The 17,846-nt window shown below is 41.7% G+C and overlaps 8 protein-coding genes across 8 annotated transcripts; 6 read left to right on the forward strand and 2 right to left on the reverse strand.

Annotated features, from left to right (window-relative positions):
* Positions 1-873: 873 nt before the first annotated feature.
* SDH2 (succinate dehydrogenase complex, subunit B) lies at positions 874-1,656 on the forward strand (the record flags this gene model as incomplete). Its single annotated transcript, XM_038923041.1, has 1 exon — positions 874-1,656. The coding sequence occupies one exon, from the start codon at positions 874-876 to the stop codon at positions 1,654-1,656; it is 783 nt and encodes a 260-aa protein (XP_038778969.1).
* Positions 1,657-2,454: 798 nt separating this feature from the next.
* FOA43_002759 (uncharacterized protein) lies at positions 2,455-3,108 on the forward strand (the record flags this gene model as incomplete). Its single annotated transcript, XM_038923042.1, has 1 exon — positions 2,455-3,108. The coding sequence occupies one exon, from the start codon at positions 2,455-2,457 to the stop codon at positions 3,106-3,108; it is 654 nt and encodes a 217-aa protein (XP_038778970.1).
* A 101-nt stretch (positions 3,109-3,209) lies between these two features.
* FOA43_002760 (uncharacterized protein) lies at positions 3,210-4,859 on the forward strand (the record flags this gene model as incomplete). Its single annotated transcript, XM_038923043.1, has 1 exon — positions 3,210-4,859. The coding sequence occupies one exon, from the start codon at positions 3,210-3,212 to the stop codon at positions 4,857-4,859; it is 1,650 nt and encodes a 549-aa protein (XP_038778971.1).
* Positions 4,860-5,109: 250 nt separating this feature from the next.
* FOA43_002761 (uncharacterized protein) lies at positions 5,110-8,322 on the forward strand (the record flags this gene model as incomplete). Its single annotated transcript, XM_038923044.1, has 1 exon — positions 5,110-8,322. One exon carries the CDS (start codon positions 5,110-5,112, stop codon positions 8,320-8,322), a length of 3,213 nt encoding a protein of 1,070 aa, XP_038778972.1.
* An 11-nt stretch (positions 8,323-8,333) lies between these two features.
* FOA43_002762 (uncharacterized protein) lies at positions 8,334-10,571 on the reverse strand (the record flags this gene model as incomplete). The annotated part of the gene is made up of 1 exon (XM_038923045.1): positions 8,334-10,571. The coding sequence occupies one exon, from the start codon at positions 10,569-10,571 to the stop codon at positions 8,334-8,336; it is 2,238 nt and encodes a 745-aa protein (XP_038778973.1).
* Positions 10,572-11,179: 608 nt separating this feature from the next.
* Positions 11,180-12,325, forward strand: FOA43_002763 (uncharacterized protein; the record flags this gene model as incomplete). Its single annotated transcript, XM_038923046.1, has 2 exons — positions 11,180-11,820; positions 12,175-12,325. The coding sequence occupies 2 exons, from the start codon at positions 11,180-11,182 to the stop codon at positions 12,323-12,325; spliced, it is 792 nt and encodes a 263-aa protein (XP_038778974.1).
* Positions 12,326-12,455: 130 nt separating this feature from the next.
* FOA43_002764 (uncharacterized protein) lies at positions 12,456-13,472 on the reverse strand (the record flags this gene model as incomplete). Its single annotated transcript, XM_038923047.1, has 1 exon — positions 12,456-13,472. The coding sequence occupies one exon, from the start codon at positions 13,470-13,472 to the stop codon at positions 12,456-12,458; it is 1,017 nt and encodes a 338-aa protein (XP_038778975.1).
* A 511-nt stretch (positions 13,473-13,983) lies between these two features.
* On the forward strand, positions 13,984-17,811 carry INO80 (Putative DNA helicase ino80; the record flags this gene model as incomplete). Its single annotated transcript, XM_038923048.1, has 1 exon — positions 13,984-17,811. The coding sequence occupies one exon, from the start codon at positions 13,984-13,986 to the stop codon at positions 17,809-17,811; it is 3,828 nt and encodes a 1,275-aa protein (XP_038778976.1).
* Between the last annotated feature and the right edge of the window lie 35 nt (positions 17,812-17,846).

Below are 17,846 nucleotides of genomic sequence, written 5' to 3' on the forward strand. Positions count from 1 at the left end.
TAAATGGATTGGCGCCAACAAAATCCTTAGATAGCTATAAAGACTTTAGACGCCGGACTGAAAAAGGAAATTAAGGAGCGGGAAAAAAAAGACAGAAATACAAACCGAAAAGAGTAATTGAGAACTCGGTGATGATTTCTGTTTATCTCGGATTTCGAAAACGTCAACTAATCATCAAATGCTATAGGTACAGATCCACGAATGGATAATTAATTAATCATTGTCCAGCTGTGATCGGATACCATGATATATTATCCGTTGACACTGGGATATAATGCCTCACTATTCATCTACCCCGGATTTTTTTATGAATTTAAGAATCTTAGATTTTCACTTCGGTGTGGCATCCGAGCCCGGACATGAGGCAGATGTGTAGTTAGTAATCAATTATATTCAGGAACAGTAGGCACAGGCACAGTAAGCACAGAAACAGCAGACATATAAGCAGCCACGACAGCAAGTTGTTACAAAGTAGCAAGTATCCAGAGAGGTCGATCTGCCAGTATTAGTAATACAAACTACGATGATGGCAGTCCAAGTGGAGAGAGACTCAACGGCACAGGTGACCAGAAAATTGACGGATATTTTTTTGGATGTTATCCGACAGGCCGTGATTCACCTGCTAGACGTAAAATCTCGGAGGCGAGTCAGGACTTCCCCGCGTTGATCCCAGCGCCGCTGCCCGGGGCCCATCGAGTCCCCAACGGGTTCCCATCGGGTCCCCGTCCGGACTCAGGGAAACTAGCGTTTTCCCGGGACCAATCAAAAAATAGTGTTTGCTAAGAAAGATATGTTAGCAAGAGGGATGGTGGTGTTAGTTTTCTTCTTTCTGTTTGAATCTTGGTTGTTTCTCCTTCCACAATGTCATCCAGAATGTTATTTCGTCTGCCTCTAGTCAGAAACCTGAGCACTCAGGTCAATGCTGCTGCTCAGAAGGTCTCTAAGACGCCCAGCATGAAAACTTTCAAGATATACAGATGGTCGCCTGATCACCCTGAAGAAAAACCGCATATGCAGAGCTATACCTTAGACATGGATGAGACTGGTCCCATGATGTTGGATGCGTTGCTCAAGATAAAAAACGAGGTGGATTCCACTCTTACGTTTAGAAGATCATGCCGTGAAGGTATTTGTGGCTCGTGTGCCATGAATATTGATGGTAGAAACACTTTGGCATGTATTTCCAAAATCAGCAAGGCCGATGGTAAGGACGTCAAAATCTACCCATTGCCCCACATGTATGTTGTCAAGGACTTGGTTCCTGACTTGACACACTTCTACAAGCAATACAAGTCCATCAAGCCTTATCTACTGACATCAAAGCCTCTTCCAGAAAAAGAGATTCTACAGAGTGTTGAGGACAGAAAGAAGTTAGATGGCTTATACGAGTGTATTCTTTGTGCTTGTTGTTCTACATCATGTCCTTCCTACTGGTGGAACCAGCAGGAATATTTGGGTCCTGCTGTTCTTATGCAGGCCTACAGATGGATGATCGATTCACGTGATGATGCTACTGAGTCCAGAAAACAGATGCTTCAGAATCCCATGAGCTTGTACAGATGCCATACCATTATGAATTGCGCCAAAACTTGTCCTAAAGGGTTGAATCCAGGTAAGGCAATTGCCGCCATCAAGAGATCAATGGCTTTTGAATGATTTATCGGCAGTATTATTATATTTATTTGTATAGAAATGGTGACCCATTTTTATTTAGTCATGTATCTTTTTTTTTAGACTCTTTCTCTCTCATTCACTTTTTCCTCTTATCCATGCAAATGCCTCTAAGGTCTCTTTGCTTGCTCCAATCTCACATTAATTCATCTCATTCTACTCTTCATACATCCATTATCAAATCACCGTCTTCTTCTGACTACCTTTCAATCCGAACAATTCCTAAAGTTGTATCTCATTCAGTCTATTCTCTCGAGATAATCGTCACCTATAGTATTTCCTACGAATCTCCAACCCTTCTTTTTTCGCATTTATGAACACTCCCAACTAAACGGAGTCGACGAAACTAGAGTGGTGTACAATTTAGATAGTCTCATTTGCGATTCTTCTACGGCAGTTGATTCTACAAATAGTGAGGATGATACTGATGTCTCTCACTTAACAGACATCAATGACTGGCTAGACGCGAATGCTCGCGTCTCACCACAAACTCCTCCTCTTCCGTCTACCCATTTCTTACCAACAATTGTGCCCACCATTTCTCTTACAGACGTCGATAATTTTGGTATCTACTATTTTGTTCACCCATGTCAAACCAAACAGCTCCTCAGTCAACTCGATACAGACAATGATGCCCTTATCGATTGGTGGGATTTCTACTCCACTGCGCTTCCCCTATAAAAATCATCGCGAATTAAATTGAGACGGAACCTGAAACTTGAAATTTCGCTACTAAGCCACTAACTACTAGCATAATCTCTGTTCATCCTGCCAATTTCCTCAATGTCGTTTCCTCAGTTACGTAACCAACTACTTGGATTACAGAATCAACTTTCGGGAAAACTTTCGCAATATTCCAGTTTTACAACAGCCCCGGGTTCCAATCCGAGTGATGATGAACTATCTACTTGCAGATCAATTGAACAGCTCATTGGTAAGATATCTGAGAACGTAGGAGGTTTGGATCGAATAGTCAATTCAAATTCTTCCATTTCTACATCCAAATTGCAGCAATTGGCACGTCATAAAGAGGCGCTCAACCAGTTCCGTATTGATTATAACAGAATTCAGTCCACTATTAAAGAAGAGAGAGACAGATTGAATCTCTTATCGAATGTAAGAAATGAAATTCAGGATGGAAATAGCAGACAGGGACCCGAGAATTCAGAGGCTTATCTAATGGACGAAAGAATGAGAGTTGATAGACAACATGGTGTTATGGATAATTTACTAAACCAAGTCTTTGAAACACGTGACGATATACTTAGGCAGAGAGGTTCACTAAGAAATGTCGGATCTAGACTTCAGAAATCTTTGGCTACGATGCCTGGAATTAACATTCTAATGAATCAGATTAATACTAGAAGAAAGAGGAATACCTTCATTATAGCCGCTGTGATTGTTTTGTGTACTATTGCTTTATGGTTTCTTTCATAGTGTAAAGTAATCTTATGAGTGAGGTGAGAAAAGTAAACTAGTAGTTTTTTATTTCCTTCTTCTTTCTTTCTTTCTGTTTGATATTCATTTCCTTGATCATCATGACTCTTGTCGAAGCGGTTTCGAGATTATTGGAGTTGTATCCACTTGAGTCTTTGAAATCGACTCCTATTTTTGACGAGCCCCAGACTCTTGAAATCTTCCAAACAGTGGGTATGCGAGATCTCACTATAGATGCAGACCAACTCGTCTATTTTAATGCCAAACTAACCGAAGTACTCGAACAATACATGGAAAAATACCTTAAAAAGGACCTTGATAACTTGGAATATACTCATCGCTTGTTAATAGTCCTTGATTTGTCCATTCTTATTGGCAATACTCACTCAATCAAGGCATGTCCTATGCAAACTCTTAACACCATTTTATTGGTCTGCTGTCCAGTTGATTTAGCTGTTTCTCAATTCACAGATTCCGTATTTGCCAACCACAGAAGAAGAAAAGCATTAACATTGGATAATTCACTTATTGGTAAGGCAAAACCTGGTTCCACTTTGCTTCAAATAGGAAACAACCTACTTCCAAAGCTGGTCAACCAGTTCCAGGAAAACGATATCTTTGCTGGAGAGCTGAGAGCATTTATTACCAATGCTATAGATATCAATGATAGACTTTCATTGGCCAGTGATTGGAAGATTAACCAGTTGAAAGGCTTTTATGAAGGTGCTTCCAAGTCTCGGAATTGGGTCAAGATATCCTCCTTGCCTGATGGTTCTCCAGCCTCTTCTTATGTTTATGCCAACTATCTTAGATTGTGTCTTTGGTTTACTACAAAAAAGGACATAAAAGATCTCATCGATGACATTGTTCAGGTAGCCAGTGTTGCTGCAGCGCATACACACTCTAGGAAGCCTTCTCCAGATGATAATCCCTTGGCCTGGTTGTCTCAGGTGGCCAAACAGTCAGATAAGCTTGAAAGCTCTAGGTGTTATGCAAGCGAAAATATTGAACCAGATTGGATTCTTGATAAAGATGAGTTTACCGAGCAGTTGAAAAGCAAGAAGAACTCTGTTGCATTGCATATACAGCTGGCTATAATGATTGATTTTATTTCCCAATTCAACTTGCGCAACATTCAAGCAGTGAAAGCCAAGTTACAGGCTAAAAACACCAAATATAAAACTCTTCCGGCTGTTTTCAACTCCTTTTTCACTAGTGAGATCGTTAAAAGGAAGCTTTCATCTACTGCAGAATACATTTATGATGAAAACAAATGGTATGGCGATCTTACCAAACATTTGCTTATAGATACAGAATCCACCTGGAAGTTTATGAAGATTCAGCAGTTCAATCACCCAGAACTGACTGAACTTGGTGCCATTTCCACTCCAAAGAAGAGAAAATTTGATGAGTACATGCATGTTTGTTCTGAGACTCCATTCGAGAAGGCAAAGCCTTACTTCCATAAGATGGGTCTGCCTAGGTTGTCACGTGTATGGAAACTACAGACAGGTTTAGATCAGATCAAGTCTCAAGTCAAAGATCCTAATCAGATACTACAAGACTTTAAGGACGATCTTTACATGGCGAAAGGAAAAGAAGAAGCCGTGAAGGAGCAGCTGAAAAAAGAACAGGACCCTGAAAATATCAAGAAGCTCAAACTGGAACTCGATGAAACGACCAGTTCTAGTGATCTCCTCACATGGAAGACTCTACGGTTAAGTCGCACCTGCGGAGAATGGATCAAATAGGTATTTAGATGGTTATAGATATAGTTATAGTTATAAGGACAATCATTCTCGGGCTTTGTCACGTGACCATTCATAATTGTAAAGATCAAAAATAAAACAGCCTCACCTAATGAGGGAAGTCCCATTCCCCGAGACTTGTTGGCTCTTTTTCAGTTTCCATTTTTCCCTTTTCCTCCTCTTTTCTTTCTTTCCTTCGATTCACTCTTCTTCTAGTTACCAGATCATTTCAGTTTCTTTCCCTTGAAATAAAATGACTGTTAGTCAATCGGATACTGATCAAGTCTCCACTTCAGCCTCGTCTTCGTCCTTGCTTGGACTCTCTTCAGCCACACTAGAAGCCCCCTTTGGGTATCCTCTAGATCCTCATGAATTGCACGGTAATATACTCACTACTGCCTACAATGTGATTCAGAGCACCTCTTATTTACTCTCATCCACCATCTTCAATTACACGTTGCCTGGTAAAGACTTTTCGGGATCAAAAGGCTCAAGAACTGGCAACCTTCTCAAGCTATGGACTGATCTAAAGAGAAGAAACCTCTTAAACAAGGTTCCCTCTCTTTATGATGTCGATGTTACAATCGGTTGTGGTAATATCTTACTCGGTTATCTCAGTGATGATCATCATTTGACTAATGAGGACGTTGATGTCACGGTTTTTGGCTCTCCAAGCACTTTGGAACATATGGCTCCGGCATTACATGGAAATGGCGTTGAAACCCTCAAAGGTTTACCAATCTCTTTCCAAATTGCCACTGTTGATTACGATTGGACTTCTGGAAGATTGATCTCCAACTTTTCTTCTGCTTTGAATGCTGCTAGATCTCTAAAATTGCCTGTCTTGGTGTCTTCTTCTGCCGTCGAGGCTCAACATTTTACTGTGTTGTCTTCCGTATTGGCCAAATTGGGTGTTGCGAATATCCACCTTTTTGATGGATTGCATTCTTTGAGAGTTAACGAGTCGATTTCCGGGGTTTTGAGTAGTTCTGAGATCCAAGACCTCGAATTGAAGCTTCTTTCAGCCTTGAATATTGACATTACTGTTGCCCTTGCTTCTGAAAGGATTCCAATGGGGTTTTCCAAGTTGAACGAGATCTTAAAAACTGAATATCAGCCATTTGAGCAGTATGGATCACCTGATGCAAGCATTTTCTATATTGTGTCCGGTACTGATGAATTGACTGCTAAACTTTTCCAGCAAGTTCCCAAATTTTCTGTTAATGCCGCCTCCATCATTGTTAAGGCTCCGTTCCCATTTGATTCCCGCAGATTTAATAATCTGGTTTCTGGTAACAACGTTAAGAAGCTTGTTGTAGTTTCTGAGTCATATAATGGCGTTAATCTTTTGAAATTGGACGTCCAGGCCTCCTTGTTTTTGGAAGGTAACTTCTCATTGGATATTGTCAGTGCAACTCAGCAACCAGGTGAGCCTTTGACTCCTTCTCAGTTCAAGTTGTTGCTCGAGCAGCATGCTAATGTCAGGCCTTACTTGACCTCTACAGGCTCGTCGTTCAAGTTTGTCTTCCATGACAACTTCAAGCACTTAAATGTTCCTGCTAAAGTTGCGTTTGGCTTGTCAATGGTTCCTGATTTGGCTGTAAAATACAGACCTGTTTATGACAATACTGTTGATGCAGGGTTGCTTTCTGTCGAAATTCAGGCCGGAATGGATTTCACCGGCAAGTACAATCTGGTCTTCCTCGAAGAGTTTAGCTTACTCAATAAGGTGGATGTTTTTTCGACTTTAAAGTCTAATGGAACCATTTTGGTGATTAATCCTCTCGGCATGAGGTTTGATCCGGAAAACGTTGTTAGCAAGTTATTGTCTAATCTCACCAAGAAGATTCTTGCCGAGAAAAAGATAACTTTACAGGTGTTAGACTTGAATTCTGTTGGTGAAGATGATGCTACAAAGGGTCTAACAACTCCAATTTCCATGAATGTTGCCTTCTGGAGTTATGCATATCCAAAGTTTGAGGTCACTCCAATGGTTAACAAGATCTGGAATTCGTACGGACCAACGAACGAGCTCCTTGCAGGCGTGATTCTGAACTTGACCAATAGAGTAAAGAAGGATGGATTCAAAAAGATTTCATTCGATGATGAGTGGAAGAAACTTGACATAGAAGGGGCTCCAGATCTTGTTTCCGTTAAGGATACTTCCTTCTCCCCTATGCCTAGAGATGAGTTTACAGAAGAATATGGTAGTCAGATCAAATCCAGGTTTGACTTGGCCAAAAAATTGATGTTCAAAGAAGCCTATCAGAGACATGAATCTCTCAGACCTGATGAGCCGGTCCAGAACTTTGTTATCAAGGTGAAGGAAAACAAGAGAGTTACTCCTCTTGATTACAGCCGTAACATCTTCCATATAGAGTTTGACATATCTGGTACCGGTCTGAAGTACAATATTGGAGAAGCTTTGGGAGTCCATGGAAGAAACAGTGGAAGTGCGGTCGATTCCTTCATCAAAATGTATGGTTTGGATGGTGATAATTTGGTGGAGACTATTTCGAAGGAAAACTCTTCTGTTTTAGAAGTGAGAACCGTGAGACAGTCGCTTACCGAGAACCTTGACTTGTTTGGCAAACCAAGTAAAAAATTCTATGAATCGTTGGTGGGTTATGCTACAGAAGAGAAAGAAAAGAAGGCATTAGAGCATTTGATTTCCCCAGCAGGTGCACCATTATTGAAGCAATACCAAGAGGAAGAGTGTTACACGTATGCAGATATTCTTGCCCTCTATAAGAGCGTCAGACCTTCTGCTGAGGAGCTTGCTTCGTTGATCCCACCACTGAAACGGCGTGAGTATTCGATTGCTTCATCGCAGAAGCTGCATCCTGATGAGGTTCACTTGCTTGTTGTTGTTGTTGACTGGGTAGATAAGCAGGGACGTCAAAGATATGGACAATGTTCCAAGTATTTGAATGACTTGAAAGTGGGCGACTCGTTGGTTGTATCTGTGAAGCCATCACTTATGAAGCTACCACCAGTAACTACCCAACCAGTTATCATGGCTGGCTTGGGTACTGGCTTGGCACCTTTCAAGGCTTTCGTCGAGGAAAGACAGTACCAGAAGGAGCATGGTCAGGAGGTTGGAGAGATCTATCTCTACTTGGGTTCCCGGCATAAGAAGCAGGAATATTTGTATGGAGAGTATTGGGAGGCATATCTTTCTTCTCATCTTCTGACTTACTTGGGTGCAGCATTCTCTAGAGACCAACCGCAGAAGATTTACATCCAGGACCGAATCAGAGAAAACTTGAGTGAGTTAACCGATTTGATCTGCCAGAAGAAGGGCCACTTTTATCTTTGTGGTCCGACATGGCCCGTTCCTGATATCACTGCCTGCCTAGAAGATATATACAGGAACGAGGCAGAAAAGAGAGGGCAAGAAATAGATGCTGCTGAAGAAGTGGAGAAGATGAAAGACGAAGGAAGATATGTTTTGGAAGTTTATTAAGTAAATTTATATTAGTCGATGCCAATCAATGACATCAATTCGTCTTTAGATAGTCTATTACCCATCAACGACAAAATAGCCTCTGGGTCCTTATCGGTAACGGCTTTAGCAACATTTCTCTTTTTATCCTGTAGTTCTTTGATTCTTATCTCGACAGAATCAGATACAAAGAATTCCCAAACGTCTACCGGATGCTTTTGACCAAATCTATACACCCTATCAATGGCCTGAGCACCTACAGCAGGATTCCAGAAAGGTTCATAAAGAATCACTTGGGTGCAAAAGGTAAGATTCAAACCTAGTGAACCACATTTTAATGAGCAAAGTAACACGGAGATATCTGGATCGTCTCTCATACGGTTCAATACTTTCTGTTTTTCCTTATTATCGAGCGAACCATCATAATGAAGACATTTGTAATTCTGACTGCACAAAGCGTCTTCAAGTAGGTGCAACATTGTGGTAAACTCAGAGAAAATTATAGTCTTTCTCTTCGGGTCTTTGGCAAGGATCTTTAATACACGATTCATCTTGACTGAAGATTTGTCAACATCGAACTTCTTGCCTTCAAATTCCACCTCCTTACTATGAATACTTAAGCTAGAGATCTGATTGGTAATGGAATCTATCGACTCATCAGTCTCCTTCATTGCATGACATGATGTTGGATTACTGTTAGCCAAATATTCCTTTTTTACCTTGTCATCCTCCTTCTTGAACGAGAAAAGAACTTTCCAGTGACAACAGGTCTGCCGAAGTCTCAACAAGAATACCAAAGCGACCATATATGAGTCGGAGTCACTGTTTCCCTTCATTAGCGGTGCCTTAAGATCCAATCGACCCAGATTCAATTCGCTGTTTGTAATCAGAGTTCCGTTCAATATAGTATTGATCACCTTATCCTCAAGCTTTTTGTAAACGGCTTTCTCAAACGATGTCAGGTCCATTGTGAGCTGGTGATAATGTTTGGGAGGAAGCTTGAACTGAGTCTTTTCAAGATCTTTCTTGTTACGCCGGAGCATACATTCATCAAGAACATCAAGTAATCTCTTTAGTCCTTCTTTGACGTCCGTACCAGAAATTCTATTCCCTATTTCCTTACGCCATGTGTCAGACTCCCATAGCTTATTAATACGTAGAAAATGAAACAAAGACCATAGTTCTACCACATCGTTCTGGATCGGAGTACCAGTTAAACACCATCTTCTAAGGGACTTCAAATTGAAGCATGCAATAGCGGTCTTGGTAGAGGTGTTTTTAACCATATGGGCCTCGTCCAAGATGATTCTCCACCAGTAGCATTCATATAATGGGGAATTAGTCCTCTGGAACTCACTCATGCAAGTTTGATAAGAGGTTATTATTACATCAAACTGACTCAATTTATCCAAATCCTTTATTCTATTAGGCCCATGGTAACTATAACAACTAAGATTCGTTTTAGTTTCAATCTCCTGCTGCCATTGAGTAATGAGAGAAGCAGGACAAATAATAAGCGTTGACTTCACCTTATGTAACGTTTTACTGAAGTCCATATGTTTGACACTCTTATCTTTGAATAATTCCAGCTTCCTATCCTCATTCCAGGATTCGGTAATGTCAACTAGACTGTCTAAATCGGTAGCCTTATTTGATAGAATAAGTGCAAGCATCTGAATTGTTTTTCCAAGACCCATATCATCACACAATAGTCCTCCTCTGATGTGTCTTTCACTATGATGTTCTTGGTTCAAGAAAAATTGAAGTCCTTGTACTTGGTGGTCCATTAAACTGGCTTTGAGACCATGTACATGGCGGTCTTCGGGATCAACAGGCTTTGTTTCAGTCTTGTCACGCGATTTCTTGCCGGTGGAAGCTAAAAGTTTTGCTATAATGGCCTTCTGCGTAGTGAACAACTCAGGGTTGTCTAAAAAGCCAGAACCTGTTTGGCCTTGTTCACTCTTTTGATTCAAAGTGGCATACTTAGCGAAAGAAGTTGTCTCCACATTCTTATTGATTGAAGTATGTTTCAATTTGGATACATCAAATTTCTTTCTGCCCCAGGACTTATCCTTAACGGGAATTGGCCTGAAGTAATCTTCGTTGCTATTTGAAGGAGGTAAGATAGGAACTGGCTTACGATAGGCAGCAGTGACAGCAGGACTGAATGAGTTGTGATGATCTTTACGGTGAGAAGAATTAGCCAACTTCAGAGATTTCAGAGACGTCACAATACTGTTAACGTCAGAATCTTTTTCAGAGTGAGACATTTATCCAATTGGGGAAACGAGAAGATGCAACAAAAGGCCAAACCCGCTATCTACCAAATGGATGAAATCGGGTTCAGCCATTTTCGGTTGAGCCGCGAATTTCATGACATCGAAATTGTGATATATGAAACACTTTTAAGGGGTGAAGTATATCGAAGTTTAGCTAAGCGACTAAGCGAAGGTACCAGAGTAAACAGAGGATACATTAAGTACAGATAGAATGCAGTCAGCATAGGCTTATTACAATTATATTGGATATTTTAAATCTTCTTGGTTTCCTAAATACGTTGTGCGTAGTCCCCTGATGCCTTTTCCTCGGATGCTTTCATTAATGATTTCATCGATGCTCTCCTTAATGCTTTCATCGAGGCTCTCCTTAATGCTTTCATCGAGGCTCTCCTTAATGCTTCCTCAATTATTTTCCTTCTTCGTTCGACCCCTCGAATTTTTCACTTGCACGCTTTTCATTCGCCGAGAAAGTGAAATTTTTCACTCTCGAGGTCTCCGAAATGGATTTCCTTTTTCGCTATGAAATTAGTATATGAAGCAGATCACTACACTAGTGTTGAATCTTTTTTCCTCTTACTGTCCTACTCCTCTCATTTACAATGGACGCACAAGGCATTGTTGATCCCTCATTTCAATGTGTTCCCTTCAGTTTCCAGCTGTTGGAGCTAGAAAAGGCTGCTGTCATGCAGGCCAGAGTGAAAAAAGAACGAGAGCTACATCCGCAGCGGTTTGTTCGCCCCAATTGCGGTTACCAGAGAAAGTACCAGCGAAGCAAGTACAATGATCAGGGTAACTATTCCAACTACAATAACTGCAATTCAAATGCCAACGTCAATCCCAATGGTGGCAGCAATGGTTACAACGATTATAATGGCTACAACAACTACAATAGCTACAACAATAACTGCAACAATAACTACAACAACTACAACTCCCAGAATTCCCAATTTCAGTATCAGTATCAACCCCAACAGCCTCAGCAATCTCAGCAACCTCAACAACCTCAACAACCTCAGCAGCCTCAGCAATCTGTTACCTCTTCTGGCCAGCCAAATCTGTTGAGATATCAGGCCCCTCTTAGAAACTACTCTCAGGTTTACAACCAATTACCATCCACCCAGAATTCCTCGGCCGAGGAACCAATCTCGTTTCAACGTCAATTACAGTCCATTTTGAGAGCTGCCACCCCTACTGGAATCAGTGCTACTGCCGTGTCTGGATCTTCGTCGTTGTCAAATTCGTCTCTACCAACTCAGTCGTTATCAGCTTCCACTCTTCCACTGCTCTCCAATCCATCTCCTCCCCTTCCAATGTCTTCTTCTTCGTTCTCGGGCAGGAATTCTCCTTCTCCTTCCGTCAACTCTTCTGGATTTATTTCTCCCTCTCTTCTTAGAGCTCCATCTGCTCCTGGCAGCCTCTACATGAACAATTCTGCTTCTAGTAGTCTCGACAGTCTTAGCTTCCCTGCAAGACATCTTCCTCTTAGATCCTCCTCTACTTTTTCTGTGACCACTACCACAAATACTACAAATACATCCACTATCAATCCTAGTAACAACAACAGCAATAGCAACATCAACAAGAACAATAACAGCAATAGTTCGTCAAATATCTGGGGTACTGGTTCTCAGTTGTTGAACTATAATGGTGGTAACTCGTTGATCAACGGCTCCATAAATAATCTCTTTGCTAAGACTGATTCCACTGCCAACAATGATTCAACATGGTCTGCTGGTCTCTACTAAGTCTCTTTTATAACCTTTTCTATCGGTATTTGTCCTTTTTGCTTTCCTCATAGCCCCTACTGTTCCTATAGACGATTTTGTTTTCCTTCTTGTTTTTATAATTGATTTAATTATGACTATATTTCTTTACCTATTCTTTAGTCTTGTCGTTCATTTGCCAAGCAGGAATGCTCACATCTTCTCCGTTTATGGCTTTCTGCCAAGCAGGAATCTCCGAATGCGACTTTGTTTCTCCTTTAAATACATCGTTAACTGATGGAATCGATGAAGGAGGAGGTATCTTCAAGCTGCTAAACGAGGCTGGCACACTACCGGCCCTCTTCTCTTTATCTTCTTTACTATCATCAACCTTTTTCTCCGCAGGAGTCGAACTGTTGGATCTATCAAAAAATTCTGTACCTCTTGTACGCTCTACAGTAGACAAAGACTTTAACTCAAGTTTCAATTGATCAATCTGAGACTCTAGATTCGACAATTCGGAACCAATCGTCTGTTTTTGACTTTCCATAGTTTTCATCAGTGATGTTTTGATGTTGTCCACTTCCAACTTGAGAAACTTCAGCGTCTCCTCGTTTTGAAGGTTCTTTTCGTTGTTCTTGTTGATAATCTTATCAATTTCAACCATAGTTTCATCGATTTTATCACCTTTCTCATTCTGTTTCTTGTAAAACTCTTCCTGGTCTTCATCAAACTTGTCCAATAACGATTGTACACGTTGAAATTCCTGATCGATAGACTCTTTCTCCTTTTCCAACTCAGTCTTTGAGGCCGGTAGAATTTTCGGAACAACATACTTTCGAATCACCTGATATGCACCGTAGGCCAGGCCAGTTGTAGCGGTAACCATAATGAGGTAGTCTTTCCAGTCGCGTTCGGCTGACAATGGAGGCGCGTTGTTATAGTAGAGAGGATAATTGGGGTAATCTTTAGGAAGAAGGGGAGGAGAAGATGTCAACTTTGTAATACTAGACCCCGTATCAGCTCCTTTACCCAGCTGAGCCCTACGAATTGCCTCCTGGACCTCCACATCAGTCAATCCCTTGTCGTGAAGAAATTCAACCTTCTTAGCCAACGGTGAGTCTGCCACCGAACCATCAAGAAGAAATGTGACAGCCGAACCCACCATATCCTCGCGTATTTGTGACATTGTTAGATAATAATAAGCAAGTTTGGAAGAGCAGATAAGAGGAGAAGAGGACTCAAGCAAAAGATGAGGGTAGAATATTTTTGGTCATGTGACTCACCTTGTATGACTATAATCATGTGATTAGAACTGATAACTATGAGGCAGGCGCTACCATGGGGTCGTAGTATAGACCGACCACATCCTCTACATGCTCCTTCCTTCGCTCCTGCAGCGAAAAAAAAAAATTTTCCCTCATCTGCTCACCGGGAACACTCGAACCCACCGGGGACGTGGCACCAACTTACCGCGTCAGCGCTGTTTCCGTTCCCGTCCGCGTCCACCTTTGATCAGATCAATTAAGCCAAACGAGAAGGGAAGATTCAACTCAAACTGCTGCATTACACCAAGGTGAGGTGAGCGAGAGCGAGGCTTAAGTTTAAGTTTAAGTTTCAGTTTCAGTTTAAGTTTTTCCCCTCCCATTACAATTGCCTAGATCACTTTTTCATCTTAGTTATCATCCCCGATCACTATGATGCCTATTAACTCGCTCATCAATATCGACCGTGGTGCCGACTATGATGTTGCTACTGTTGCTACTGTTAGTGCTGTTAGTGGTGATGTTGGAGTTGACGCCATCCAAGCTACTGATGCAGATGGCTCCCTGGTGGTTGATTCCCTCGCGTCTCCGGCGGAACTCCTCGCCAACTTCAGAAACAAGCTTAAAGCCACGGCTGCTATAGATACCGTCAATCAGACCCAGGCCAACGGTTTAAAATTGATGAAGAACGAATTTCAACTTCTTGCCACCACCAATGGAATCTTCATCGAGCCTAGGATTGTGGATGAACTAAAGAATAAGCTAGTTGAACTTGAACCCAAAATCTTTGAGAAGATTTCTCGAAGAAGTCGATTGGTCAGGCAGGAAGAAGAGCCTCTTAGACGTATCAAAAACATGCGTCTTCGTAGATTGGTCGAACTCCAGAAGCAGAAAGATGCACAACTAAAGCTTCTGCATAAGATCCCTAGTAATATTGGTTCTGTCAGTGGTCCTTCTTCTAGTTATGTCAATATAGCGCCTAAGGAAGGGGGTAAGCGTAGAGCCAGAGACTCGGTCTATTATGAAGAAGAACCTAGAAAGAGGCGTAGAAGGGGCGGAAATGCCTCTACCGATAGTGAGAATATCGCTTCACGTACATTCAGATCGCACGATGATGGTCACAAATTGCCCACAATAAAGTTGACGCTGAAGCCAAGATTGACTATGAAGGAGCAACGGGCCATTACCAAGCAATATGACAACACGTACATTTCCATCTGGAAAGACTTGTCGAGAAAGGATGGCCCAAAGGCATATCGCTTGTTTCAGCAATCTCTTCAGGCAAAGCAGGTCAATTTGCGAAAGACCTGTCAATTAGCCACCAGAGAGTCGCGTCGTTGGAAGGTTAAAACCACCAAATCAGTAAAAGATCAGACCACTAAAGCCCGTAGGTCAATGCGTGAGATGCTCAATTTCTGGAAGAAGAACGAGCGTGAGGAGAAGATGTTGAGAATGAAAGCTGAGCAGGAGGCTATAGCCAAGGCCAAGAAAGAAGAAGACGAAAGAGAGTCTAAGAGACAGGCCAGAAAGTTGAATTTCTTGATTAACCAGACCGAGCTCTACTCTCATTTCATTGGCAGCAAGATCAAGACCCAAGAGTATGAAGGAGAAATGGCAGATAAGAAGATTAAAAGTAGTAACGGAAGTGTTACAGGTACTGCCGTTGACGCAAAAAATGTTGATCTTTCACACGCCAACAAGGATTTCCATAGTTTGAACTTCGACGAAGAAAATGAAGAGGAATTGCGGAAGACCGCTGCTGCAAACGCTAAAACAGCTTTACTCGAGGCTAAAAAGAAGGCTGACAGGTTTAATGATAGTGCACAAAAGGACAGCAAGCAGGAATTGAACAATGGCGAGATGAATTTCCAGAACCCTTCGTCTATTGGCGACATTTCGATTCCTCCTCCTAAGATGTTAGACTGTACTCTGAAAGAGTATCAGAAGAAAGGTCTCAACTGGCTTGCCTCATTGTACGAGCAAGGTATCAACGGTATTTTGGCCGATGAGATGGGTCTTGGTAAGACTGTTCAGAGTATCTCTGTTCTGGCATATCTGGCCGAGACACATAACATATGGGGCCCCTTTTTGGTGGTTACACCTGCTTCCACATTGCACAATTGGCAACAAGAGATTACCAGATTTCTTCCTGACTTTAAGGTGCTTCCCTATTGGGGTACCGCCAAAGACAGAAAGATTTTGAGAAAGTTCTGGGACAGAAAGAGCATTGTCTATCACAGAGAAGCTGCATTTCATGTTGTGGTGACCTCTTATCAGCTTGTTGTTGCCGACTCTCAATATTTTCAAAAGATGCGTTGGCAGTATATGATATTGGATGAAGCCCAGGCTATTAAGTCTTCTCAATCGTCTCGTTGGAAGTCCTTGTTAACCTTCCAGTGTAGAAACAGACTTCTTCTTACAGGTACTCCTATTCAGAATAATATGCAAGAGTTGTGGGCATTGCTTCACTTTATCATGCCTTCGTTGTTTGACTCTCACGATGAATTTAGCGAGTGGTTTTCGAAGGATATCGAGTCACATGCCCAAGCTCATACTAAACTCAATCAGCTCCAGTTGGAAAGATTGCATGCCATATTAAAGCCGTTCATGCTTCGTCGTGTGAAAAAGAACGTTCAAAGTGAATTAGGAGAGAAAATTGAAATTGATGTCTACTGTGAGTTGACCAGTCGTCAAAAGAAACTTTATAAAATGCTTCGATCACAGATAAACTTGATGGACTTGATTGAAAACAGTAAGAAGATTCATCACAGGAGTCACGGAGGAACGGATTATGATGAAGATGGCTCTGGCGATTCTCTTATGAATGTTGTGATGCAGTTTAGAAAGGTTTGTAACCATCCAGACTTATTTGAGAGAGCCGATACGAAGTCTGCATTTATTTGCGGTCGTTTCGCAGAGACAGCTTCTCTCATTAGAGAGGGAAATCAAGATCTCCTTGAAGTTGATTACACTACACAGAATACTATTCAGATGAAAGTTCCTAGGTTGATCCAGGACGAACTTTTGAGTCCATCTTATGATCATGGTGAAATATACGATCGGGTGGTAAGCATTCCAAAGAAGTTCAGTATTTGGAACCCAGAGAACTTTGCCAAAAGTGGAGATCTTCTGTGTTTAAGACTTCTAACGGATAGCGCAAACGATTTGATCCGGCAGGCTCACAGAACTGTTGTTGAAAACGCAATTGATCTACGCAGTTATAACGTGACTGAGTCCTCTGATCTTCTCTCTTCCCTCAAGTCCGTCCGGCGTAAGGTCTGCGAGGATATGTACCTTGCCACAAATCGACAGTGTGCGTTTGAATCATGTCGGGCACCTCCTATAGAAGTGAGATGTTCAAATCAACGATTCACTAATAGGCATCGTGATAAGCTGTTCAACGAGAAGTTTAGAGCAGCGTTGCATCCATTGAGCTTGAACAATCAGTGGGATTTGTACAAGAAAAAAGTTCCTTTGGAGATGTGGCCCAAAGCAGAGATGCTCCCGGAAAAGTTATCGAATGAAGAATCATGGTCCACTATCAGGCTTCCATCAATAGAGAGATTTGTGTTGGACAGTGGTAAGTTGAAGAAGCTCGATCAGATGCTCCCAGAGCTCAAGAAAAATGATCATAAATGTCTCATGTACTTCCAAATGACCCGAATGATGGATCTCATGGAAGAATATTTGAACTACAGACAATATAAGTACATTAGATTGGATGGTTCTTCTCGACTAAGCGATAGAAGAGACCTAGTTTATGACTTTCAGACAAGGCCAGAGATTTTCATCTTCTTATTATCGACAAGAGCTGGTGGTTTAGGAATTAACTTGACGGCGGCAGATACGGTTATCTTTTACGACTCCGATTGGAATCCTACTATTGATTCACAAGCAATGGATAGAGCGCATAGGTTGGGACAGACCAGACAGGTTACTGTTTATAGATTATTGGTTAAGAATACGATCGAGGAGAGAATGAGAGATCGTGCCAAGCAGAAGGAGCAGGTCCAGAAGGTTGTTATGGGAGGTAAGATAGATGAGGATGAAGAAAGTACAGAAAAGGATGGTGTCGATGAAAATGAGAATGAAAATGAAACGGGTACTGAGACTGAGACCGGTAATGAGACGGGAACAGAAACAGGCACTGAAACCGGAATGGAAACAGGAACGGAAACGGAAACCGGGGTTGGGGTGGGGATTGGAGGAAAGAAGGGAGAGAAAAAGCAGATAGCGATGTGGTTACTTCAAGATGACGATTAATTAAGTAGGTAATAAAGTAAGTGAATTTGTACGTG

This window comes from Brettanomyces nanus, chromosome 3, assembly GCF_011074865.1.
Source record: "Brettanomyces nanus chromosome 3, complete sequence".
NCBI classification, from domain to species: Eukaryota; Fungi; Ascomycota; class Pichiomycetes; order Pichiales; family Pichiaceae; genus Brettanomyces; species Brettanomyces nanus.